Source organism: Sylvia atricapilla, chromosome 21 (genome assembly GCF_009819655.1).
Source record: "Sylvia atricapilla isolate bSylAtr1 chromosome 21, bSylAtr1.pri, whole genome shotgun sequence".
NCBI lineage: Eukaryota > Metazoa > Chordata > Aves > Passeriformes > Sylviidae > Sylvia > Sylvia atricapilla.
In genome coordinates this window covers 413,889-431,984 of record NC_089160.1, presented here as the reverse complement: position 1 = coordinate 431,984, position 18,096 = coordinate 413,889, and the positions used below count along the sequence as shown (strand labels likewise).

Below are 18,096 nucleotides of genomic sequence, written 5' to 3'. Positions count from 1 at the left end.
CTCCCTCCTCGCCCCTTGCCCGGCTGTGGCTGGCAGCGAGGGGCGCGGTGTTAACCCGCGCTGCCGCCTCTCCCGCGGGGCTGACAGGGCACAGCTGGCACAGCTGGCACAGCTGGAACGGAGCAGGGCAGGAGCCCCGGCCGTGGCCCCGCAGCCAGCCCAGCCCCGTGCCGTTCCGTCCTCCGGGGTCGGGGCTCCTGCGCCCCGCCCTGTGGGAGTCGCCCCAAGACGCTACTGACCAAATCTCCAATTCGGTGCGAAAAAGTGTATTTTTTTGGCTCTGCTGCTCCCTGTTCCACGAGGAGTGTTGAGTGCTGCCTGCCAGGACCTGCCTGCACAGGTCAGGGTCTCCAGAAGGAAGGAAGGGGTTGGATGAGGGTCGGGTGTTCTTTATTTTTTTTTCTTTCTTTTTTTTTTTTTTTAATTTTAAAACAATGAAGGAAATCTAATTGGTTCAAAAATCGCTGAGCGATAGCCCCTGCATGTCTGTGTTGCCCCAAGTCAGCTGCCTCTTCCCCCTTCCCTGTGCATTCCAGGACTCTCCATCTCACACTTCCAGGGTGGTGTCTTAGCTGTGTTATTTGCATCTTGTACGGCAGGTGAGGAAGGGGTCTCACCTGAGACCGTGCGTCTGTGTTGAGAAGCGACAGTGTCCTGGCAGGCTTCAGTTGCCTGCAGACACGGCTTCCATCCCCTGCTCCCTTCCGGAGCCTGCCGGCAAACCTGGGGAAAGCAGCCAATGCCTGTGGTGTCTTGGCGGTATTCCAGCGGAGTGCGGTGTTCCGGCGTGCCCAGAGCCCCTGCCTCGGGGCAGTGGTGCCAGGCAGTGCCGTGCAAAATGCCCTGGGGCACCTCATGCCCACCCAGGATCTGGCCCTGGTGCAGGGACCGAGCCGGGCCCAGAGGTGCCACCACTGGTGCCCCCCTGTCCCCTGCCAGCAGCCATCCCCTCCAGTCCAGCCCCACTGTTGGGGCCAGAGCGGGAAGTGGCGGTGCCGGCAGGCTCAGGGGGGTTCTGCCATGGAGAGAGCCCCTGCTGCTCCTCAGGAACCCCCAGCTCGGCCTCCTCCCGACTGCCATCCAGGGTCTCCGATCCCTCGAAGCAGCCGGAGTCCCGGGGAATGTCCCCTTTGGGCTCTGAGGGCGATGGCAGGGCTTCGGAGGTGTCCCCATCCTCTGGCTCGCTGGCTGCTGGGAGAGGGGCTGAGTTAGTGTGCTGCTGGGGTGCCCAGTCCGGGGTCTGCCCCTCCCCAGGAGCCTTACTGTCATAGTCCAGGAGGAGCTCAGCGGCCGTCAGCAGCTTGGCGCGGTGCTGCGGGTCCGTGATGTGCAGTTCGTTCAGGTGCGTCTCCCGCAGCTCCTTGAAGTCCTCCAGGGTCTGGTACCCGTTCAGCAGGAGGGTGGAGGTGTGTTCCTGGGTGGGGACATGGGCAGGGGTGAACGGGTTTGAGTGGCTCCCCCTGACCCCTGGTGCTGTCCCTGTGGCTCCCCTCTCAGCGAGTTCATGGTGGGCACCTGCCCCCGCGTTGTCCAGAAATGCCCCGTGTGTCCCTTCTGTGCCCCTGGGGTGCTTGGTGGAAGGACCCGCACAGGTAAAGGGGAGAGGGGTTGGTCCCTCTGCTGGCACACCGGTCCCTGCTGGGTGCTGTCCCCACGGTCCCTGCCCCTCACCTGCAGGTTGATGCGCTCCAGCAGCTCATGGAGGGTCTTGGGCTTGAGGCGCTTGTTGCGGCTGGAGCCCCGACTCCTGCGGGCAGGGACTGTCTCCTCGGGGATCACATCCACATAGATGAACTTGAAGGAGCCCACCTTGTTGTTGAGCAGCCCGGTCCAGGTGCCCACAGGTGGCTTCTCAATGATGCCGATGATGTCCCCTTTCTAGGCCAAGGGACATGGGATGGTGGTGGGTGCAGGCTTGGGGACAGCCAGGGAACACTCGCAGCTCAGGGGGGCCCCAGCCACCCTCCCTCCCTCCCCGGGGCTGCAGTGGCTCACCCGCAGCTTCAGGGAGTCCTTGTCATAGGGGCTGGGGGTGAAGTCAGTGTGGACGCGGGCCCGGCCGCAGAAGGGGCCAGTGTAGGCTGGGATGGTCTCCTCCAGCTGCCGGCTGTCCCCAGGATCGCCAGGGCTGGGAATGTTGCTGCCTGCAGAGAGGAGGGGGTCAGGATGTGCCCGGCCGGGGACATCAGGCCGGTGTCCCTTCGGGGCTGGCCTCACCACTGGACGTCTGGCGTCTGAGGGCTGGGCGCCCGTCCTCCTCCTCCTCCAGCTCCAGGTAGGACAGGGGCACCTTGTCATGGCTCTGCTCTTCCACGCTGCTGGTTGGGGACAGGGGGCATGGCGAGCCCTCCTCCTCCACCTCTCCCTGCTGGGGGCACTGCGGTCAGGCCAAGGGAGGGGGAGCTGTCCCCCGCTCACCTGTCCATGTGCCCACAGCCCTGCTCACCTTCCCCTCGGCCAGCGCTCTCACGGCCATCCTGCCCATCTTGCGGTTCATGGTGCGGGAGATGACCGCCCGCCACTTCCTGCCCAGCTTTGTCCCGCTGCTCCGCACGGCCTCCTCGGGACTGGCACTGCTGGCGTCATCCTCAGGGATCTGCCAGAGGGATGAATAGTGAAGGCAGACAGGGCTGTGAGATCCAAATCCCACCACTGCTGGCGCCCTGGGGCTGCTCCATGACACAGGGGCCACCGGCAAGAGCAGGAGTTTTGGGAAGCCAGCCCTGAAATGGGCTGTTCCCGGGGGAGGAGGATTGTGTCAAGGGGTGCTGCTGTCCCGGGGGTGCTGGGAACTCACTTTCTCCTCCAGGTTGAACTCCTCACTTGACACGGGGGAGCTGACCTTGGACTTGCCGAAGTCCTTGAAGCTGCTGGAACGCTGTAGGGAAAGCTGGGAGCAGGAGCAGAGGTGTGAGGGGGGAGATGGGCTTCTTCCTACATCACCTGCCCCAGCTCCTCTCCACCCTTCGGGCTGCTCTGCCCATCCCGGGGTGATGCCAGTGCTGGGGAGAGTTTTTTGCTCTCTTCCAGGAGCTGCCATGTACCATGAACTGTCCAGAATTGGGATGTGGGGCTCTTGGTGCCTGTGCAGTTGCTTGGCACAGTATTCCCAGGGCAGGGGTGCTCTGGTGTGGAGCCTGGTACTGCCATGCTGAGAGCAGCCCGGGGCTGTGCCATGATGCCACCCTCGCACATGGGCCAGGACAGGGGGGGACACGGGTCTCTGCAGTGCTGCAGCTCCTCTCACCGCAGGTGGGCAAGCAGTGAAGGGCAGGTAGCACCATAGCAGCCAAATCCCTGCTGCTACCCACAGGGTCAGCTCCAGGACTGTAAGTTTTCCATGTTTTCCACCCGTGAGTGTCACCTCACAGCCCAAAGAGCACAACCCCAGCATCACCAGCTGACTGGGTGCCACCTCCATGCCTAAGCCATCAAAGCTGGTTTTGGATCTCAGTCCTGGTGCACCTCTCCATCTCTGTCCCTTTCAGTCTTTCCTGTGCCCCCTGCCTGCCTTCCTCTCCATGGCCTCAGGTGCCTGTCTCACATGGAAGAGTTTCTCCATGCCAGGAGTGTCCTTGGTGCCAGCACAGCCACATGGGCCCAGGTGTCCCTCATCCCTGGATGCTCACACACTGGGGCGTGGTGCCACTGCCAGCACTCTTGAGGCGCTCAGAGAACACAGCACGGTGCTCACTCTGCCCCCCCACAACCAGGGATTTCCGTTCTCAGGCAGCTCAGCAGCTCCTGTGGCAGCCAAGCCCTTCCTGGCCCTGCACAGCCTGGCCCTGTGCTGTCTCCTCTTTATTCTCCTCCTCATCTCGGCTCCACTGAGTGTCCCTGAGCACTTGGTTTTGCCATTCCTTGCAGAGGGCTGGCTCACAGTGTGACCCAGCCACACACCTGCTGTGGCTTTAGGCCAGCTCCAGGTGCATCTGTGCAGAGGAGATGCTTTTGCCCTGCTCCCAGCCCAGTGCCCTGAATCCACCAGATCCAGGTCTGCTGAAGCCCCCAGGGCCTCACTGCTGAGATAAAACAGCTCTGAGGCAGAACTGCCCTGGGGCTGGAGGAGCCATGGAGAGCCTGGCACAGGGACATGAGTCAGGGGGCCGGGCGCTCCCGAAGCAGGGCAGGAGGGGGAAGTGAGAGTGGCTGTGGCTGGGCGAGGGCAGGGGATGCCCACTGGGGCTGGGCAGGCTGGATGGGCCACCCCAGTGCAGGGAGGGGGATTTCACCCAGATCTCCTGCGGAAGCACGGAGGAGCTGCCATGGCAGGGTGTGCGCCTGTCGTGGGCAGGACCCCAGCACCAGGCACTGCCCCTGCTCCCCGTGGTGCCTTGCTGATGCTAATGCCAGTCCAGCAAAGCTTGGCAAGAGCTGAAGTGCCAGCTGGTGCGAGACCTGGGCGGGGGGCAAGGAGCCAGTTTTGGCCCCCGTTGGTGAGTCAGCCTCCAGCCTTCAGCCAGAGGGTGGTACGTGGCTGTGCCACTCAAGGGACTCTTGAGAGGCCGTGGCATTGGCAGCTGTGGCTGCTGAGGCCCCCAGCTCACGGCAGGGCCGCCGGAGGAAGCACTGACGCACGTGATGGAGCTGCAGCCTCAACCGCAGCACCTTGCCACCGCAGCCACGGCCACCCCAGGAAATGACAGGCAGCCGCCCGCGTCTAGGGAGGCCATGGAGGGGTGGGGAGGGCACAGCCTCCCCCAGCGGAGCCCCGGGGGTCCCAGCGGCACCCGAGCTGATCCACGTTGATCCCGAGGGATGCACATCCCAGCCCCACATCCCGACAGGGTGGAAGCCTGGAAGAGCGGGAGCCGGACAAGGCCAGCAGCACGCACTGGCGAGGCCGCAGTGGCTGGTGGCAGCAGAGACAAACCGAGGGCAGGGCAGCTGCCCCAGCCCCCGGGGCCCTGCCCCAGCCCCCGGCGCCAGTCCTCCCGTGCAGCATCCCACGGCAGCCCGGGGTCGGGCATCTCTGGATGTGCCGGGACATACGCGGTGCTCAGGCCCCTGGACGCCGCCAGCACTCACCTTCCTGTGTCCCGGCTCCTTGTCGCCGGCGTTGGAGGGCTTGCGGCGCAGCATGGCGCTGGGCCGGCGGCCAGGGATCAGCGCCGGGCAGTGCGACGGCGTCCCGCGGCACCGGCACCGGGGAGGGAGCTCAGGAAGCGGCCGGTCACATGAGAGGCGCTTGCAGCCGCGCTCGGGGTGCTGCTGAAGTGCGGGCTGGGGCAGGAGGAAGGAAACCCTCCACCGAGCTGCTGCCCTGCCCGGGGCCCCTGGGCGGGGACGGTGTCTGCACCCTGAGAGCTCTCGGCCGTGCCGCCCCTCGGTGATGCTGCGCCTTGGCCATGGCAGTTGGGCATCATGTGTTCACCCAGGCAAAAGGTGACAGTCCCCAGCCCCTCTGTCCGGCCCACCTCCGTGCTTCATTATCCTGCTTGGACGTGATAGCCAAGCCCTCTGTGTGACACTTGGCCTGGGATGTCCCCTGTATCTGTAGGTCCTCCCAGCTCGGCATCACACCAGGTGGGATGTGCTCATGGTCACTCCATTGCTGGCACCCGTGGGGACATCACCGGTTGGGCCAGCTGCCCTGCATCACTCCAAATCCTCCATCTTTTGCCCCAGAATTACAATCTGTCCTAATCCATCTCCTCGCTCTGGGCGTTGGTCGCCTCAGGGCTGGACAAGGCGGCACAGGCAGGGTCACAGGAGTGGGGTTGGGGGCCAGACTCCAGCCCTAACTCACTGGTGAGGCAATGCACAGCACGTCGAGCACAGCAGGGCACAGCAGGGCACAGCAGGGCACAGCAGGGCACGGCAGGGCACGGCAGGGCACGGCAGGCCTGCCTTGCTCATGTTTAATCACAGATGAGCAAATAGAATACACCAACAAAAGGAAGTGAGGGCAGAGGAAGAGCCGGCCGTGGCGGAAGGCAGCGGTGGGTGCAGGGTCAGGCCCCCAGCCCGCTGAGCAGCATCGGGAGCAGCGAGGCGAGGGCCAGCGTGCCCACGGTGGCAGTGGCAGCACTGCTCACAGGGAAGGGCTCGGTGCTCTCCTGCAGCCAGGCATACGCCTCCTCCAGCTGCTGCCGCCGCAGCTCCGGCCCCACGTGTGCCCGGATCCTCTCGTAGTAGGAGTTCAGGTAGCGGATCTGCAGCCAGGCACCGTGGAGAGCTGTGGGGCTGGCCAGGATGCTGCCCCCCACTTTGGCCTTCCCCGCCCAGCTGCCCCACATCCCAGCTGCTGGCCCCACCTGCAGAGCTCATTGCCCCTCTTCATCCGTGCATCCATCCTTGCTCTGGCCTCATTTACCCACTCCAGCCCCATGCCGTGGTCCTGTTTTGTTGCTGCATCCACCTCCCAAGCTCCTGTGCTGACCTTGCATTCCCGCTCCCCTCCCCATCCTGAGCACACCTCTGTACCTGCTCTGGGGACAGGAGGCTGAGGTCGATGAGATTGCGGTCATAGGGCACCAGGGACACCACCTCGAAGGTCAGAAAAGGCTCCTCCTCGCTCTGGTGCTGCCACAGAGAGGTGTGTTTGGGTGTCCTTTACCCCCTTGGAGTTGCCCCCACCCCTGACTCAATGCAGGGCCCTCAGTGTGCCACCCCTGTCACCCCTTTCGCCCCATCCCCACTGCCCTACCTCCGTCTGTGCCTCCACCACGAGGGCGATATCCTCAATGCGGATCCCGAACTCGCCATCCTGGTAATAGCCAGGCTCTGAGGAACACGCCTGGTGAACCCCCAACCCCAGAGGCTCCCCCAGCCCACCCCAGCGGGGCTGAGAGCTGACACCCCGTCCCTGGTGGGCTCTGTGCCTGGGGCTGTCCCGGGGAGCTGGGGTGCCAGTTGGGGTGCTGGGACATACCGATGGAGGTGAACATGCCGGCCTCCAGCGGCACGTTGTTGGACTGGAACCCCACGGGCCCTGCAGGCACAGGGAGTGGGTTAGAGCTCTGGGGATGGCATGTGCTGCAGGGACACCCCAGCGAGGACCAAGGTGCCACACCAGAGAGAACCATGGGGCCAGCACAAGGACACCCCAGCAAGGACCACAGAGCCACCAAGGCAAGGGCTATGGGGCCACCATGGCAAGGACCTCTACAAGGACAAGGATCATCCCATTAAAAACGTTGGGACCACCTCAGCAAAAATCATGGGGCCACCCTGGCAAAGACCACAAGATGTAGCAAGTTGGGTTTCCCCTGTCCCTTATGGAGGCTCTGCTGGGTGATGAGAAGCCCCCAGTGAGCTCCTGTCCTCGTCCCTGTCCCCGTAGCTCAGCTCACATGCCCAGCACCAGGCTGGTGGCACCTACACTCATGGACGGAGAGGAAGTTGCCAATGCCATGGCCGGTCCCATGGCCATAGTTGAGTCCAACCTCCCAAAGTGCCCGGCGGGCGAAGGACTCCACTGTTCTCCCTGTGGAATGAAGAGATGGGATGGGGGCCGAGGAGCCTATGAGGCCCCTCTTTGCCCTCCTGCTCCCTGTGCCAGTGGTTCTGTGCACACGAGGTTTGGCACCCACCTGCTGTGTTGGATGGGAACACGAGGCGGGAGAGGTCAATGTTGCCCATCAGCACACGGGTGTAGGCTTCCTGTAGGGCACGATGGGGAGTGAGTGTGGTGATACCCAGACACCCATCCCTGCACATCCAGCCCTGCCTAGGGCTGTGGTGCTGAGTGCCCTGGTGGGTTCTGGGCAGTGCAGGGGATGTTGGTTGACACGGGAAGGGCTGGTACCTTCTGGAGTGGGGTGGGCTCACCCCAGTGCACTGTGCGAGTGATGTCTGTTGTCCCGTCCCTGGAAAGGGGGGTCATGAACGGGGCTGATGCAGCCCCAGCCCCAGCTTTGGGGGCCCCTGGATGTGGGGCTGTGGTGGGGGTCTCTGTTCAAAGCTACGCACAGATATTGCCCTCCAGTGTCAAAGAGGTACATCTCTCTTGCAGACAGTGTCCGGCTGCTCCCGTTGGAAGGGCTGTGAGGGAAGGAGGGGTCAGAGCCCTCTCCCGGCTGCCCATTGCCCACCATCCCCTGCCCACTGTGCCCAGCCATACCTGTAGTGAGCCAGCGCTGCATTGAGCCCGCTGGCAGAGATGGACTGGAAGCTGGGCCCGCGGCTGTGCTCCTGGGCCCTGGAAGGCAGCAGGGAGGAGGGGAGGTGTTGGGGGTCCCCAGCTGCCCGTCACTGGGCAGGGCAGGCCTGGGGGCAGCACTGACCAGCGAAGTGCATTGATGTGCTGAGCCCCCGAAAACTCATCCACCTGCCCCTGCGGGACTGTCTTCTCCAACCACAGCAGGTACTGGATGACGGCCACCGCGTCCCGGACCTGGGGGTCCCCGGTGTGAGTGGGGAGGAGGCATCAGCACTCTGCTTCCCCTGGTCTCCCCTGTTCTGCAGGAGACTGTGGGGAGGGGGACAAGCCTTACGTGGGCAGCTCGCAGCATCTCCTGCTCGTGGGCATTTTTCACGGCCTTGGCCATCATGACTGGTGAGTAGTTCTCTTCCAGTAGCTTCTCCTGTGAGGACAGGCAAGAGGTGACACAGCTACCTGTCCCCTCAGGACCCAGAGGCAGCCACAACGTGGTGACATGGGGCCGTCCCTGAACCTGCAGGACCCACATGCCCCATGGCCAGGCTCGGTGCCCACCTGGGGGATGATGCTGTAGAGGCCGTAGGTGGTGTACTCGGTGCCCAGCCACACGGTGACGTTGCCCTGGGCGTAGGAGCGCAGATGGGAGCTCACCTGCCCGTACTCCTGCAGCTCCACACACAGGGGCCCCGGGCAGCCCGAGCCCAGGGACTCCCGAGCCCCTGCCGAGAGCCGGGACTCCTCCACGAACAGGCTGCGGAGGGACAGGGTGGAGCAGGCACAGACGGGGTATCACCTTCTGCCTTTGGTCCCCCCAAACCCGGCCACGCCAGCAGAGAGGAGGGACCTGGGGGGCTCAGAGGGATGCTGGGCTGGGAACGGGAGGAGCTCAGCCTGAGAGGAAAGGGAATGTGCCGTGCCCTGGGGTGGGCGGGGAGTGGGGGGTGGATTGGGGAAGATGTGTGGCTCAGAAGGACAGTCAGTGGGGCTGAGCATGGCGGGATGTGGTGGCTCTGGGGATAAGGGGCAACAGGGCTGAGAGGAGGGTCTCATGGGGAAAGGAAGGGTGGAAGGGGGGTGGGTGATGAGCCCGCTCCACGCCCCGTGCCCACAGGGACGTGCTGCCCACCTTATGGTCGTGTTGGTCAGGAGGGTGTAGGAATAGAAGACGGGGTTGTAGGGGATGTCATCTCCGCGGAGGTTGAAGAGCCCTGCCAGGAATGAGACCTCTGTGCCTGGGACTGCTACTGCCCTCCCGCCCGCGGGGTTTGAGCCCAGGCCCCTGCCGTGGCTCCCCATGACACCCTGGGTACCTACAGGCCGTCTCCTCCAGCCCTGACAGCAGCACAGCCGTGGGGCGCCGCACGTGCTGCTCCATCCTCTGCCGGATCCCAGCCACCTTCTCCTGCCATCTGCTCCCTGCGAGGCGGGCAAGAGGTCAGCCCAGGGCACGGGCCACTGCGGCCCCAGGCTGGGGTGCTGTGGGTGACTGCCCAGCCGGCAGCTGCAGGAGGCTGGCTTCACACCTGTGAACTCTGCCGGGAGGCTGTAGATCTCACTGGAGGAGGGAAGGGGTCTCTGGTCACCCCATGCCTGATCCACAAGGTTGGTCTCAAGGGGGAGCAGGGTCCGGCCGGAGCCGTACAGAGCCCGGCTGTAGCTGTTCCAGGTGTCTGGGGGGTGAGCAGCCCGCAGGTTTTAGCTCCTGGTGAATCTGAACCCTCAGGCTGCCCCCCAGAGTCAGCCTGTCCTACCGATGGAGAAGAGGAAGGGGTCCAAACTGACGTTCCCCTCCGCAGGAACCGCCTCTAGGATCCACATCCCGATGGACTCGATGGAGGCTGCGGGAGAGAGCTGGCTGGCACCGCGGGTTTGCACCGCGTCGCAGCCCGTTCTGAGCCCAGGGGAGGCTGTGGCAGGGGCTGAAGGGTTTTGGGAGCGGGGACACTCAGCAGCCCTCCGTCCTGCCACCACTGACTTGTCCTCTGCAGCTCCCAGTTGCAGTCCAGCTCCCGCTCTGCCTGGGTCCAGTAGCGGCTGTCAGTCCACAGGGCAGCCTTGTCCTGCGTCACCACAGCGGTGCCTGGGACAGGGGGAGAGCTCGGGGGTCACCTTTTTCTCTCTCCCTGCGGCCGGCAGGGACTCCCAGAGGCTCAGGGAGTGGGACCGTGCCATGCACATGGATCCCCAGGAATGAGGACCAGCAGGCAGGTGCCAGCCCCCCGAGCAGTGACCTGGGTTTGGGGGATACCCCACCTGCGGAGCCGGTGAAACCAGTGAGCCAGCCCAGGCGGGCGTCCCGCTCGGAGATGTACTCGCTCTGGAGCCGGGGTGAAGCTGTGAGAGGTGGCCGTGGGGAGGGAGCAGGTCCCCGGGGCCGCAGGGGACTCCTGCCTTACCATGTGGGCATCCGTGGAGGGCACGATGTAGGCGTGGGCGCCTCGTGTCCGCAGGATGCCGCGCAGCGCGGCCAGGCGCGCCGTGCTGTTGGTGGCCGTTGGTGGCAGGTACTGGTGGCACAGGAAGATGTCATGGGATTGGGGGGAACCCGTGCCGGGGGGCTCAGGAACAGGGAGGGGGGAGCAAGGCAGGGCTCACCGGTGGGTCCGAGGAACAATCCCGAATGTCACTCCTGGTGGAAAGGACCTGCGGTGCCCTCCCTGCAGCACAGCCTGTGGGCAGGCGATACCCAGGAGCTTCAGGTTGCAGCCGGGGGGGTCTGCACCAGGCAGCTGTGACCCTTGCCTCCAGCCCCAAACATCAGCCAGCCCAGCTCTGGAGCTTTTTGCAAAACTCAATGTTTTTAGCCCCAGGAATAGCGGATGAAAACCGACGTTGTCCCCTGGTTCGAGAGGAGGTAAATCTCCCGGTGCCTGTGGTACGGTGGGATGATCCCGGGGAGCAGCCGGTGCCCAGCATGGAGCATGGAGGGGCTGGCAGGAGCCTGCCCGGAGCATCCCAGCACTGGTGCCACGGGAGGAACTGGCTGACGGTGGGGCCACGTCCAGCTGGACCGCACCTCTCCCCAGGGCTGAGTGACGGGGGCCCACCATCACTCCCTGGGCTCTCCATCACCAGCTGGCACCTGGCTCCTCACTTTGGGCCCAGGACACACAGTCTGCCTCCTAGCCCGGGGTGGACCCACCCCTGCTTCACCCAGAGCTGCGGCTGGGACATCCCAGGTTCTCCATACCGGGGTCCCGGACGTGCCGAACCACCCCAGCGCCCCGCCCAGCCTCTGCCGTACCGTGGAGCAGGAGCGCCCAGGCTGCGATCCAGAGCGGGGGACACATGGCTGTGCCGGCCACGAGCGACGGGGCACCAAGGGGACACTGTGCGTGACAGGTCCCTCCTCCTGTGCCTTTGCCCCAGGGGCAGAGCGATGCGGAGTGGGAGGGACGACGCACCAGCTGATACAGGGCGTGGGGAGCAGGGTTTGTTGGCCCTTTGAAAAGTGAATTCCGCTGCTAAATAAAAGCAAACAGCAAAATCAGCACAAAGTCCAAAGATCCTGCAGGAGCAGAACTGGAAGCATGCCAACTAATCTTGTCACTACCTGATGGCCAGGGAGAGGTCAGGGAAAGGCTTCGCTCACTGGGGAATCCCTGGGATTTAGATCTATGGAGAGCTGACCTGGGATCTGTGGGGTGTGGGCCAGATGCCCCCCGAAGCCATCCCTGCTCCTCCACAGGACATGGAGCCTTGCAGGCGGGCACCAGCCCCTGTCCCGGCCCCAGGAGCAGCAGTCTCTGCTGAGGCTGCACAGGGACCTGTGCTCCATGGGAGGATCCCGCTGGGATGTACCCTTTGTCCTGCCAGGCCCAGCAGCTCCCCACCTCCGTGCATCTGCCTTGCTAAAACCTCATTATCTTCATCATAAGCAGCCTTGACCCCGAGGCCTGTCACTTTGATTGCACAGGTACCTCCTCCAGAGGTTTAATGGCTCTGAGTGTGGAGAGAAAGGCTGGGAGAGGGGCAGACTTGCTGCCACGGGCACTGGAGGTGTTCATCCCTGGGACACAGATATCCAGGGATGAATGCAGGTCCCCACCCAGGACAGGTCATGGAGTTGCAGACTGGTTTGGTCTGGAAGGGACATTAGATGTCCTCTAGTTTTGACCCTCTGCCATGGGCACGGACATCTTCCACTATCACAGGTGCCTCCAAGCCCTTTCCAGCCTGGCCTTGGACACTTCCAGGGGTGAGGCAGCCACAGCTGCTCTGGGCAACCTGTGCCAGGGCCTCACCACCCTCATAGGGAAGAATTTCCTTCCTGTATCTAATCCACACCAACCCTCTTTAGCTTAAAATCACCCTGCCTTGATCTGTTGCAATGGGCCCTGCCAAAAGGTTTGTCCCCACAGACTCACATTCCCACCCCCAGGATCGTTATTCACCATAGCCCATGAAGATCTTTGGGATGTGACCCCCTCTCCCTGGGGTCCCTGCATCCCACAGGCTCGGCCTCAAGGCTGGGCAGAGCTGGGTCTGTGTGGGGACCACCAACCCTCCGAGCTGCTGCCTCTTCCTAATGGCACTTCACGGCCTCTTGGGCAGACAGGTGCTTACCCACCCTACCCTTGCAGTGACTGTCTGGCTGTGTCACCTCACTGACTGTCCGGCTGTGTCCCCAAACTCTCGGATGTATCACTGTTCTGACTGTCCAGCTGTGTCCCCTCAGGGACTGTCCGGCTGTGTCCCCAAACTGTCCAGCGTGTCCATGCCCGCGGGTCCTGCAGTGTCACCTTTCCACCCACCGTGACACCTCTCCGACTGTCCAGCTGTGGCACTGGGACCCTGCTCACCACGAGGTGGCACCAGGACCGCAGCACGGAGCCGCTGTCCCGTGTCCCAGTGTCCCGTGTCCTGTCTCTAACCCCCCTGCGGCTCCGGCAGCAGCAGAGCCGGGATGTCCCTCGCCATCTGCTCTCTCCGGCTGAGCCCTGGAACGCTCGTGTCACGGAGGTTCTCGGGCTGTGTCCGGCATCACCCGCTGCTCCCCCTCTCTGAGAGGAGCCCAGGAAGGGGCAGGAGGAGGGTCCCCACCAGAGGCAAGACAGGGACAGGTGGGAGAGGGACAGCAAAGCTGCAGTGATTGTTGGGGCAGGTTCCCAAGGATGCGGTGCCGCGGGGACAGTCAGGCAGCGCTTTGCTGCCATCCTGTTCATTAGTGACACGCGTTAATGGTGCTTTGTCCTCCCTGCCCGGCTGCTGGCAGGGCTGGGGACGGGGGCTGCACCCCTCACCCCACGGCTGCACCCCACTCCCAGGGAATCCACACCCCGTTTATCGCTACCCCTGGAGCTCCACCCCGCGGTGCCACCACACCCCGCGGTGCCACCACACCCGCGGTGCCATCACCCTCGTCCCCGTGCACGGCAGGTGGCACGGGCCATCCCCGCGGACCCCAGGGCCTCGTGTCACTCTGAGCCAGCGTCAACAGGACGAAGCTCCTTGGCCACCGAGCATCCGGTGGGGCCCGTTCCTCCCGCGGGAGGTTTCCTCGAAGACGAGCCGGAGGAAGGCTTTGGGGGGACATCCTCCCTTTGTGGGCTATTGTTGGCCTTCCGTCACCTGCAGGGGCCGCGGGGTGACTCAGGCCGGGGTGACGCGCCCGGCAAACAGGACGTGGGGAGGGTGTGCGGGCGCAGGAATGCGGAAGGCGCTGGTGGCACCGGGATGCTGCCAGGATCCCCGAGGATGCCCCGGAGGGCAGGGTGTGCCCGGCGATGCCTGCCCCAGGGTGGGTTGGGGAGTCCTCCCTGTACCGCAGAGCTCGGCAGCCGGTCTGCGGGCCTGAGGCTGCAGCTCCTGCTCCCCCTGAGGAGGCACTCCCGGTTTGGGGGTGCACAGCACCGGCGGGGAGTGCTGAGCCCACATTGCACCAGAAGCAGGGGCTGCAGGAGAACCTGGCTGGGACGAGGGGCCACAGCCAGCAGTGCTGGAACAGGTCCAGGGGATGTGCCCCTCTCGTGGTACCGCTGACACCTGTGGAGCTGTGACATGGTACCAACACACTGGGTACAGCCCCTCCTCATATCCCCCACCTCCTGTATCCCCTCCTAGAGCCCCCCACAACCCAATACAGTGACCGCTCCCTCCAGGAGCCCTCCCATACACCCTGACCCACTGCAGGCCCCCCCAGAGCCCCCCTCCACATCCCACAGCGCCATGCAACTCCTCTTGCAGCCCCCCTATGCCCCTCTTTGCTCCCACACCCTGTTGGGGTCACCTCCCCCGCCCCACTGGCAGGGGCTCTCTCGGGGTGCAGTTGTGCTTGTCCTCCACCTTTTTGAGGGTTGATGCCACCCCCCTTTGTGTGTGTGTGGGGGGGTTACCCCGGCCAGCTGCCCCCAAAGCTGCTGCATCCCTCTGTCCTCAGTTGATCGGGGAGGGAAAATACAAGGAAAAGTTCGAGATAAGGACCAGGATATCACCAGGTGCAGGCATGGGTAAACCTGACTCAGTTTGGGGAAATTAATTGAATTTCATAAAATCATGGAATAATGGTTTCAGTTGGAAGGGACCTTAAAGCTCATCTTGTTCCAAGCTCCTGCCAGGGGCAGGGACACCTTCCACTGTCCCAATGCTCCAAACCCTGTCCAACCTGGCCTTGGACACTTCCAGGGAGCCAGGGGCAGTCACAGCTGCTCTGGGCACCCTGTGCCAGGGCCTCATCCCCTCACAGCCAAGAATTCTTCCTAATATCTGAGCTAAATCTCCCTTTTTATGTATTTATCACAAATCAAATCAGAGCAAGGTAATGAGAAAACCCCCCAATCCTTAACCCCTTTTCTCACCTCTCCCTTCTTCCTGGGCTCAAAGTAATTCCCAATTTCTCTCCTTCCAGCCCTCTGTGATGGGGTGGTGGGCACTTCACCACACACCGACCCCTCTGCAGACACTGCCTGGCTGGAGGGGCTGGAGGGGACTGTAGCCCCCTGCCCCCTTGGGTACCGGGAACGCGGGCACTGGGAGGGGCTGTGTGAGCCCGGGGAAGTGCAGGGTCCCAGAACATGAGGATCAGGCTGGGACCAGGACCAGGGTGGAATGGGAAATGCTGGATCCAGGCTGGGCAGGGGTCCCAGATTTGGCAGGACGGGGGTCCCCGGACAAGCTGGCGTGGTCTCAGAGCCCCGGGGGGGAGATGAAGGGGCTGTGGGTGGGGAATGGCCCGGAGGATGCGGCGGGAGGGGATCGGGCAGCAAACCCGGAGCGGGGGACACCCGCGGAGGTGTCCCGGCGGCGGGGCGGGGCAGGGCGGGGGGCGGACACCTCTCCCCCGGCCCGGGGGCCAGATGACGGGAGGCGGCGGGGCCGGGCCGGGCTCTCACCGCCTACAAATGCGGCTCCCCCGGCGGCCGCCCCCGCCGCCCCCCGCCGCCCCCCGCCATGGCCGCGCCGCGCCGGCTCCTGGCCCCTCTGCTGCTGCTGCTGCTGCTGCTCGGGCTCGTCCTGGCCGCCCCCGGTGAGAGCGGGGAGCCCGCCGGGATGAAGGGACGGGGGGAGCGGAGAGGGGACCGCGGGGACCGCGCCGGGGTGGCCGCGGGTCGAGGGGGGAGCGGCACCTCCGCCCGCACCGCCGGGGTCTGCCCCCGGGCTGCGAAAAGACAAAGCGCTTGCTCCGGAGCCAAAACCTCCTCGGTCCCTGTGCGGAGGCGGGAGCGTTCGAAGCCTCGCTGACAGCCCCGGGCACCGCCGGATCCCGCAAGGACCCACGCGGGACACGGCCCCGGGCCTGGCTGCCCACCGGCCCCGCGGGGCTGCTGGGCTCGGGGCTGGCACCAGAGCATCCCCGCCAGGCACCCGGGGACCGGAGCATCCCGGCCGGGGGCTCCAGGGCCCCGGGGGAACGGGAGCGCGGCTGGGAGCACCAGGCACGACGGGGATCCGGCCACCAGCGCGGGGTCCTGGTGGCACCGAGGGGGTGACTGTGGCGAGGGCCGACGGCAGAGCCTGAGCAGCCCCGTGCCCTGCACTGAGGCTGGTGGCCGCACGAGGTGGCCGTGCCTGGCACAGGTGGCCGTGCCTGGCACAGGTGGCCGTGCCTGGCACAGGTGGCGCAGGAGGCACTGGGCGGTGATGGCTCTCGGTGGAGGCAACCCAGGCAGCCGGCCGGCCCAGGGCCAGGCAGCCCCGCGGAACTGTTGTCCCTGTCCTGCGTGGGGACACAGGGCTAACGCTGTTGCTGATCTCCTCAGGGCCGCTGCGGAAGGCGCCGGATGGGGAGGACGCCCAGGCTGGCCTCACCCCAAGGCTGCTGCGGCCGCGGGGTGCTCGGCGTGGGACCGGCCAGCGGCCCGGGGGCTGGCGGAGGTACCGGCGGCCCCGGCCCCGGCTCTCGCACAAGGGCCCCATGCCGTTCTGAGCCAGGTAAAGTGCAGTGGGGCGTGGGGGATGCAGGGAAACGTGTGACGGTGCCATGAGGGAACTCACCAAGTATTGGGCTTGCTGTCATTGCAGGGCTGCCACCGGCCTTCCGTGGACACGGCTTTTCCATCGCTCGCGTGTTCTCCCACCCGCTCTGCTCGTCCTCCGGCCCCGCCAGCCCTCAGCTGGCCCCTGCTGCTCCCGCCGGTGGCCCCAGGGCCACGTCTGCCACTGTGGGTGCGTTCTGCCCCTCCTCACGACTCGCAGGGCTGGCTGGAGGGAGCTGCCTGCAGAGGGGCCGGGGTTGCCGTGAAGCCCCGTCCCGTGGGCACGGCGCTGGCTCGGCCACCGGCCTGCGGGGACCACGGCCTTTGCGCTTTGCACTTTGTCAGGCAGAGCATCTTCTCCTCAGGGCTCTGTGAGCTTCCTCTGCGTCCTGCCCCGGCCCTGTCTGCCACCCCCATGCCAGGGGGAGCACACGGCTTGTCCTGGGTCTATTTATTCCCACGGTGCTCATTCCACACCCGGGGTGAGCTGCCCTCCCTCTCCCACTGGCAGACCCCCCTCGTGGTGGTGTGGGGTGCCCACCCAGGACATTCTGTGGGGCCCTGGGCCTCTCTGCTTCACGCCATGGGACAGCAGGAACGGGGGGGCTCTGGGGTCTCTGTCAAGCTCTGCCATACACCAAAGGAGGGGCCCTGGCTCTGAGCTGGGCCCCGCTGATTGTCTCCTCTGTCTGTAAAGATTTATTCCATGTAAATATATCTTTATAATAAAGAGTTATGATTATTAACTCAGTAAATGCTGATTTCTGGAAGGGCAGGTAGGGGTTGCTCATCTGCTGATGGGGAGGGATCTCAGGTGGCTCTGCTCCCTCATGGGGCTCTCTATAGGCACTGAGGGTCATGGCTGGGGCCGTGACAGTCCCTGCCCCAGCCCATTGCTGGCAGAGAAGGTGCTCAGCAAGGTGAAGCCATGTGCTGAGCCTGAGGAATCGGTGAGGAGGGTGGAAAAACAGCTCACAAAGGCTGGGAGATGGAGGAGGGGATGCTGGAAGGGCATAAGGATGCTGATCCTGGGTATCCCTGTGCCTTGTGTTCAGCCACTGCTATCCCTGGCATCCCTGTTTCTGGTGTCCCTGTCCCTCATATCCTCGGCATTCTTCCCCTACGTGTCCCCATCCTTGCATCCCCCACCTTGATGTCCTCACCCCATGGGGCTGGGTGTGAGCAGGACCCACATGGGGATCAGGGGGCCAAGGCTCAGGGGCCTGAGGGTCCCTGTAGGACCTGCAGGTGGAGAGGAGGGGCTGAGCCCTGCAAAGGGATGGGACCCCGTGGGACAGGACACCCCCAGCCGTGGGTGGACGCCGAGAGCGGTGGCGCCCACGCGGAGCCCCCAGACCCCTCGCTGTTTGCAGCGGAGTGCCCAGGAGGGCCGCGGGCAGCGCCGGCGGGGAGCGGGTTAAGGGGCTGTGCAGCAGCGGAAGGGCTGCAGCTGCGGGCTGGGAAGAGCCGGGACCCAGCTGGCCTCCATTAGCTCATCCGCAGGGAGCGGGAGGGATGCGCTGCCCGGCCCCGCGCCAGCGCCCCGCCACGCCGCCACCCGCGGGGACACTGCGAGCC

The 18,096-nt window shown here is 64.7% G+C and overlaps 3 protein-coding genes across 6 annotated transcripts; 1 reads left to right on the top strand and 2 right to left on the bottom strand.

Moving 5' to 3' along the window:
• Positions 1–250: 250 nt before the first annotated feature.
• On the bottom strand, positions 251–5,264 carry SASH3 (SAM and SH3 domain containing 3). 4 transcript variants are annotated; one of them, XM_066333834.1, is made up of 8 exons: positions 5,029–5,264; positions 2,798–2,890; positions 2,447–2,596; positions 2,218–2,368; positions 1,996–2,144; positions 1,672–1,878; positions 1,264–1,414; positions 251–1,191 (listed from the first exon to the last, which is right to left on the bottom strand). In XM_066333834.1, exons 1-8 carry the CDS (start codon positions 5,080–5,082, stop codon positions 854–856), a joined length of 1,293 nt encoding a protein of 430 aa, XP_066189931.1. In that variant the 5' UTR covers positions 5,083–5,264; the 3' UTR covers positions 251–853. The 4 variants fall into 4 exon arrangements, with proteins under 4 accessions (XP_066189931.1, XP_066189932.1, XP_066189934.1 ...); XM_066333835.1 differs by having other exon boundaries at positions 251–1,188; XM_066333837.1 differs by having other exon boundaries at positions 2,218–2,365.
• A 546-nt stretch (positions 5,265–5,810) lies between these two features.
• Positions 5,811–11,564, bottom strand: XPNPEP2 (X-prolyl aminopeptidase 2). The gene is made up of 21 exons (XM_066333832.1): positions 11,349–11,564; positions 10,700–10,773; positions 10,501–10,611; positions 10,358–10,421; positions 10,080–10,184; positions 9,856–9,942; positions 9,628–9,774; positions 9,419–9,520; positions 9,231–9,312; positions 8,660–8,855; positions 8,439–8,528; positions 8,229–8,338; positions 8,066–8,143; positions 7,915–7,986; positions 7,751–7,811; positions 7,536–7,605; positions 7,325–7,429; positions 6,875–6,934; positions 6,650–6,726; positions 6,427–6,525; positions 5,811–6,155 (listed from the first exon to the last, which is right to left on the bottom strand). Exons 1-21 carry the CDS (start codon positions 11,392–11,394, stop codon positions 5,955–5,957), a joined length of 2,037 nt encoding a protein of 678 aa, XP_066189929.1. The 5' UTR covers positions 11,395–11,564; the 3' UTR covers positions 5,811–5,954.
• Positions 11,565–15,492: 3,928 nt separating this feature from the next.
• On the top strand, positions 15,493–17,264 carry APLN (apelin). Its single transcript, XM_066333749.1, has 3 exons — positions 15,493–15,569; positions 16,303–16,474; positions 16,565–17,264. Exons 1-2 carry the CDS (start codon positions 15,494–15,496, stop codon positions 16,467–16,469), a joined length of 243 nt encoding a protein of 80 aa, XP_066189846.1. The 5' UTR covers position 15,493; the 3' UTR covers positions 16,470–16,474; positions 16,565–17,264.
• Positions 17,265–18,096: the final 832 nt, after the last annotated feature.

Excerpts from the sequence above, each read along its gene's own strand:
- APLN (XM_066333749.1), top strand. The coding sequence starts at position 15,494 with ATGGCCGCGCCGCGCCGGCTCCTGGCCCCTCTGCTGCTGCTGCTGCTG. Across the intron at positions 15,570-16,302 it reads GCTCGTCCTGGCCGCCCCCG|GGCCGCTGCGGAAGGCGCCG; the intron begins GTGAGAGCGGGG and ends TGATCTCCTCAG.
- SASH3 (XM_066333833.1), bottom strand. The coding sequence starts at position 3,040 with ATGGCAGCTCCTGGAAGAGAGCAAAAAACTCTCCCCAGCACTGGCATC. Across the intron at positions 2,145-2,217 it reads CAGACGCCAGACGTCCAGTG|GCAGCAACATTCCCAGCCCT; the intron begins GTGAGGCCAGCC and ends TCCTCTCTGCAG. Across the intron at positions 1,192-1,263 it reads GCTCCTCCTGGACTATGACA|CAGCCAGCGAGCCAGAGGAT; the intron begins GTAAGGCTCCTG and ends CCCCTCTCCCAG.
- XPNPEP2 (XM_066333832.1), bottom strand. The coding sequence starts at position 11,394 with ATGTGTCCCCCGCTCTGGATCGCAGCCTGGGCGCTCCTGCTCCACG. Across the intron at positions 10,612-10,699 it reads ATTGTTCCTCGGACCCACCG|TACCTGCCACCAACGGCCAC; the intron begins GTGAGCCCTGCC and ends CTGTGCCACCAG. Across the intron at positions 8,856-9,230 it reads CTGACCAACACGACCATAAG|CCTGTTCGTGGAGGAGTCCC; the intron begins GTGGGCAGCACG and ends GTCCCTCCGCAG.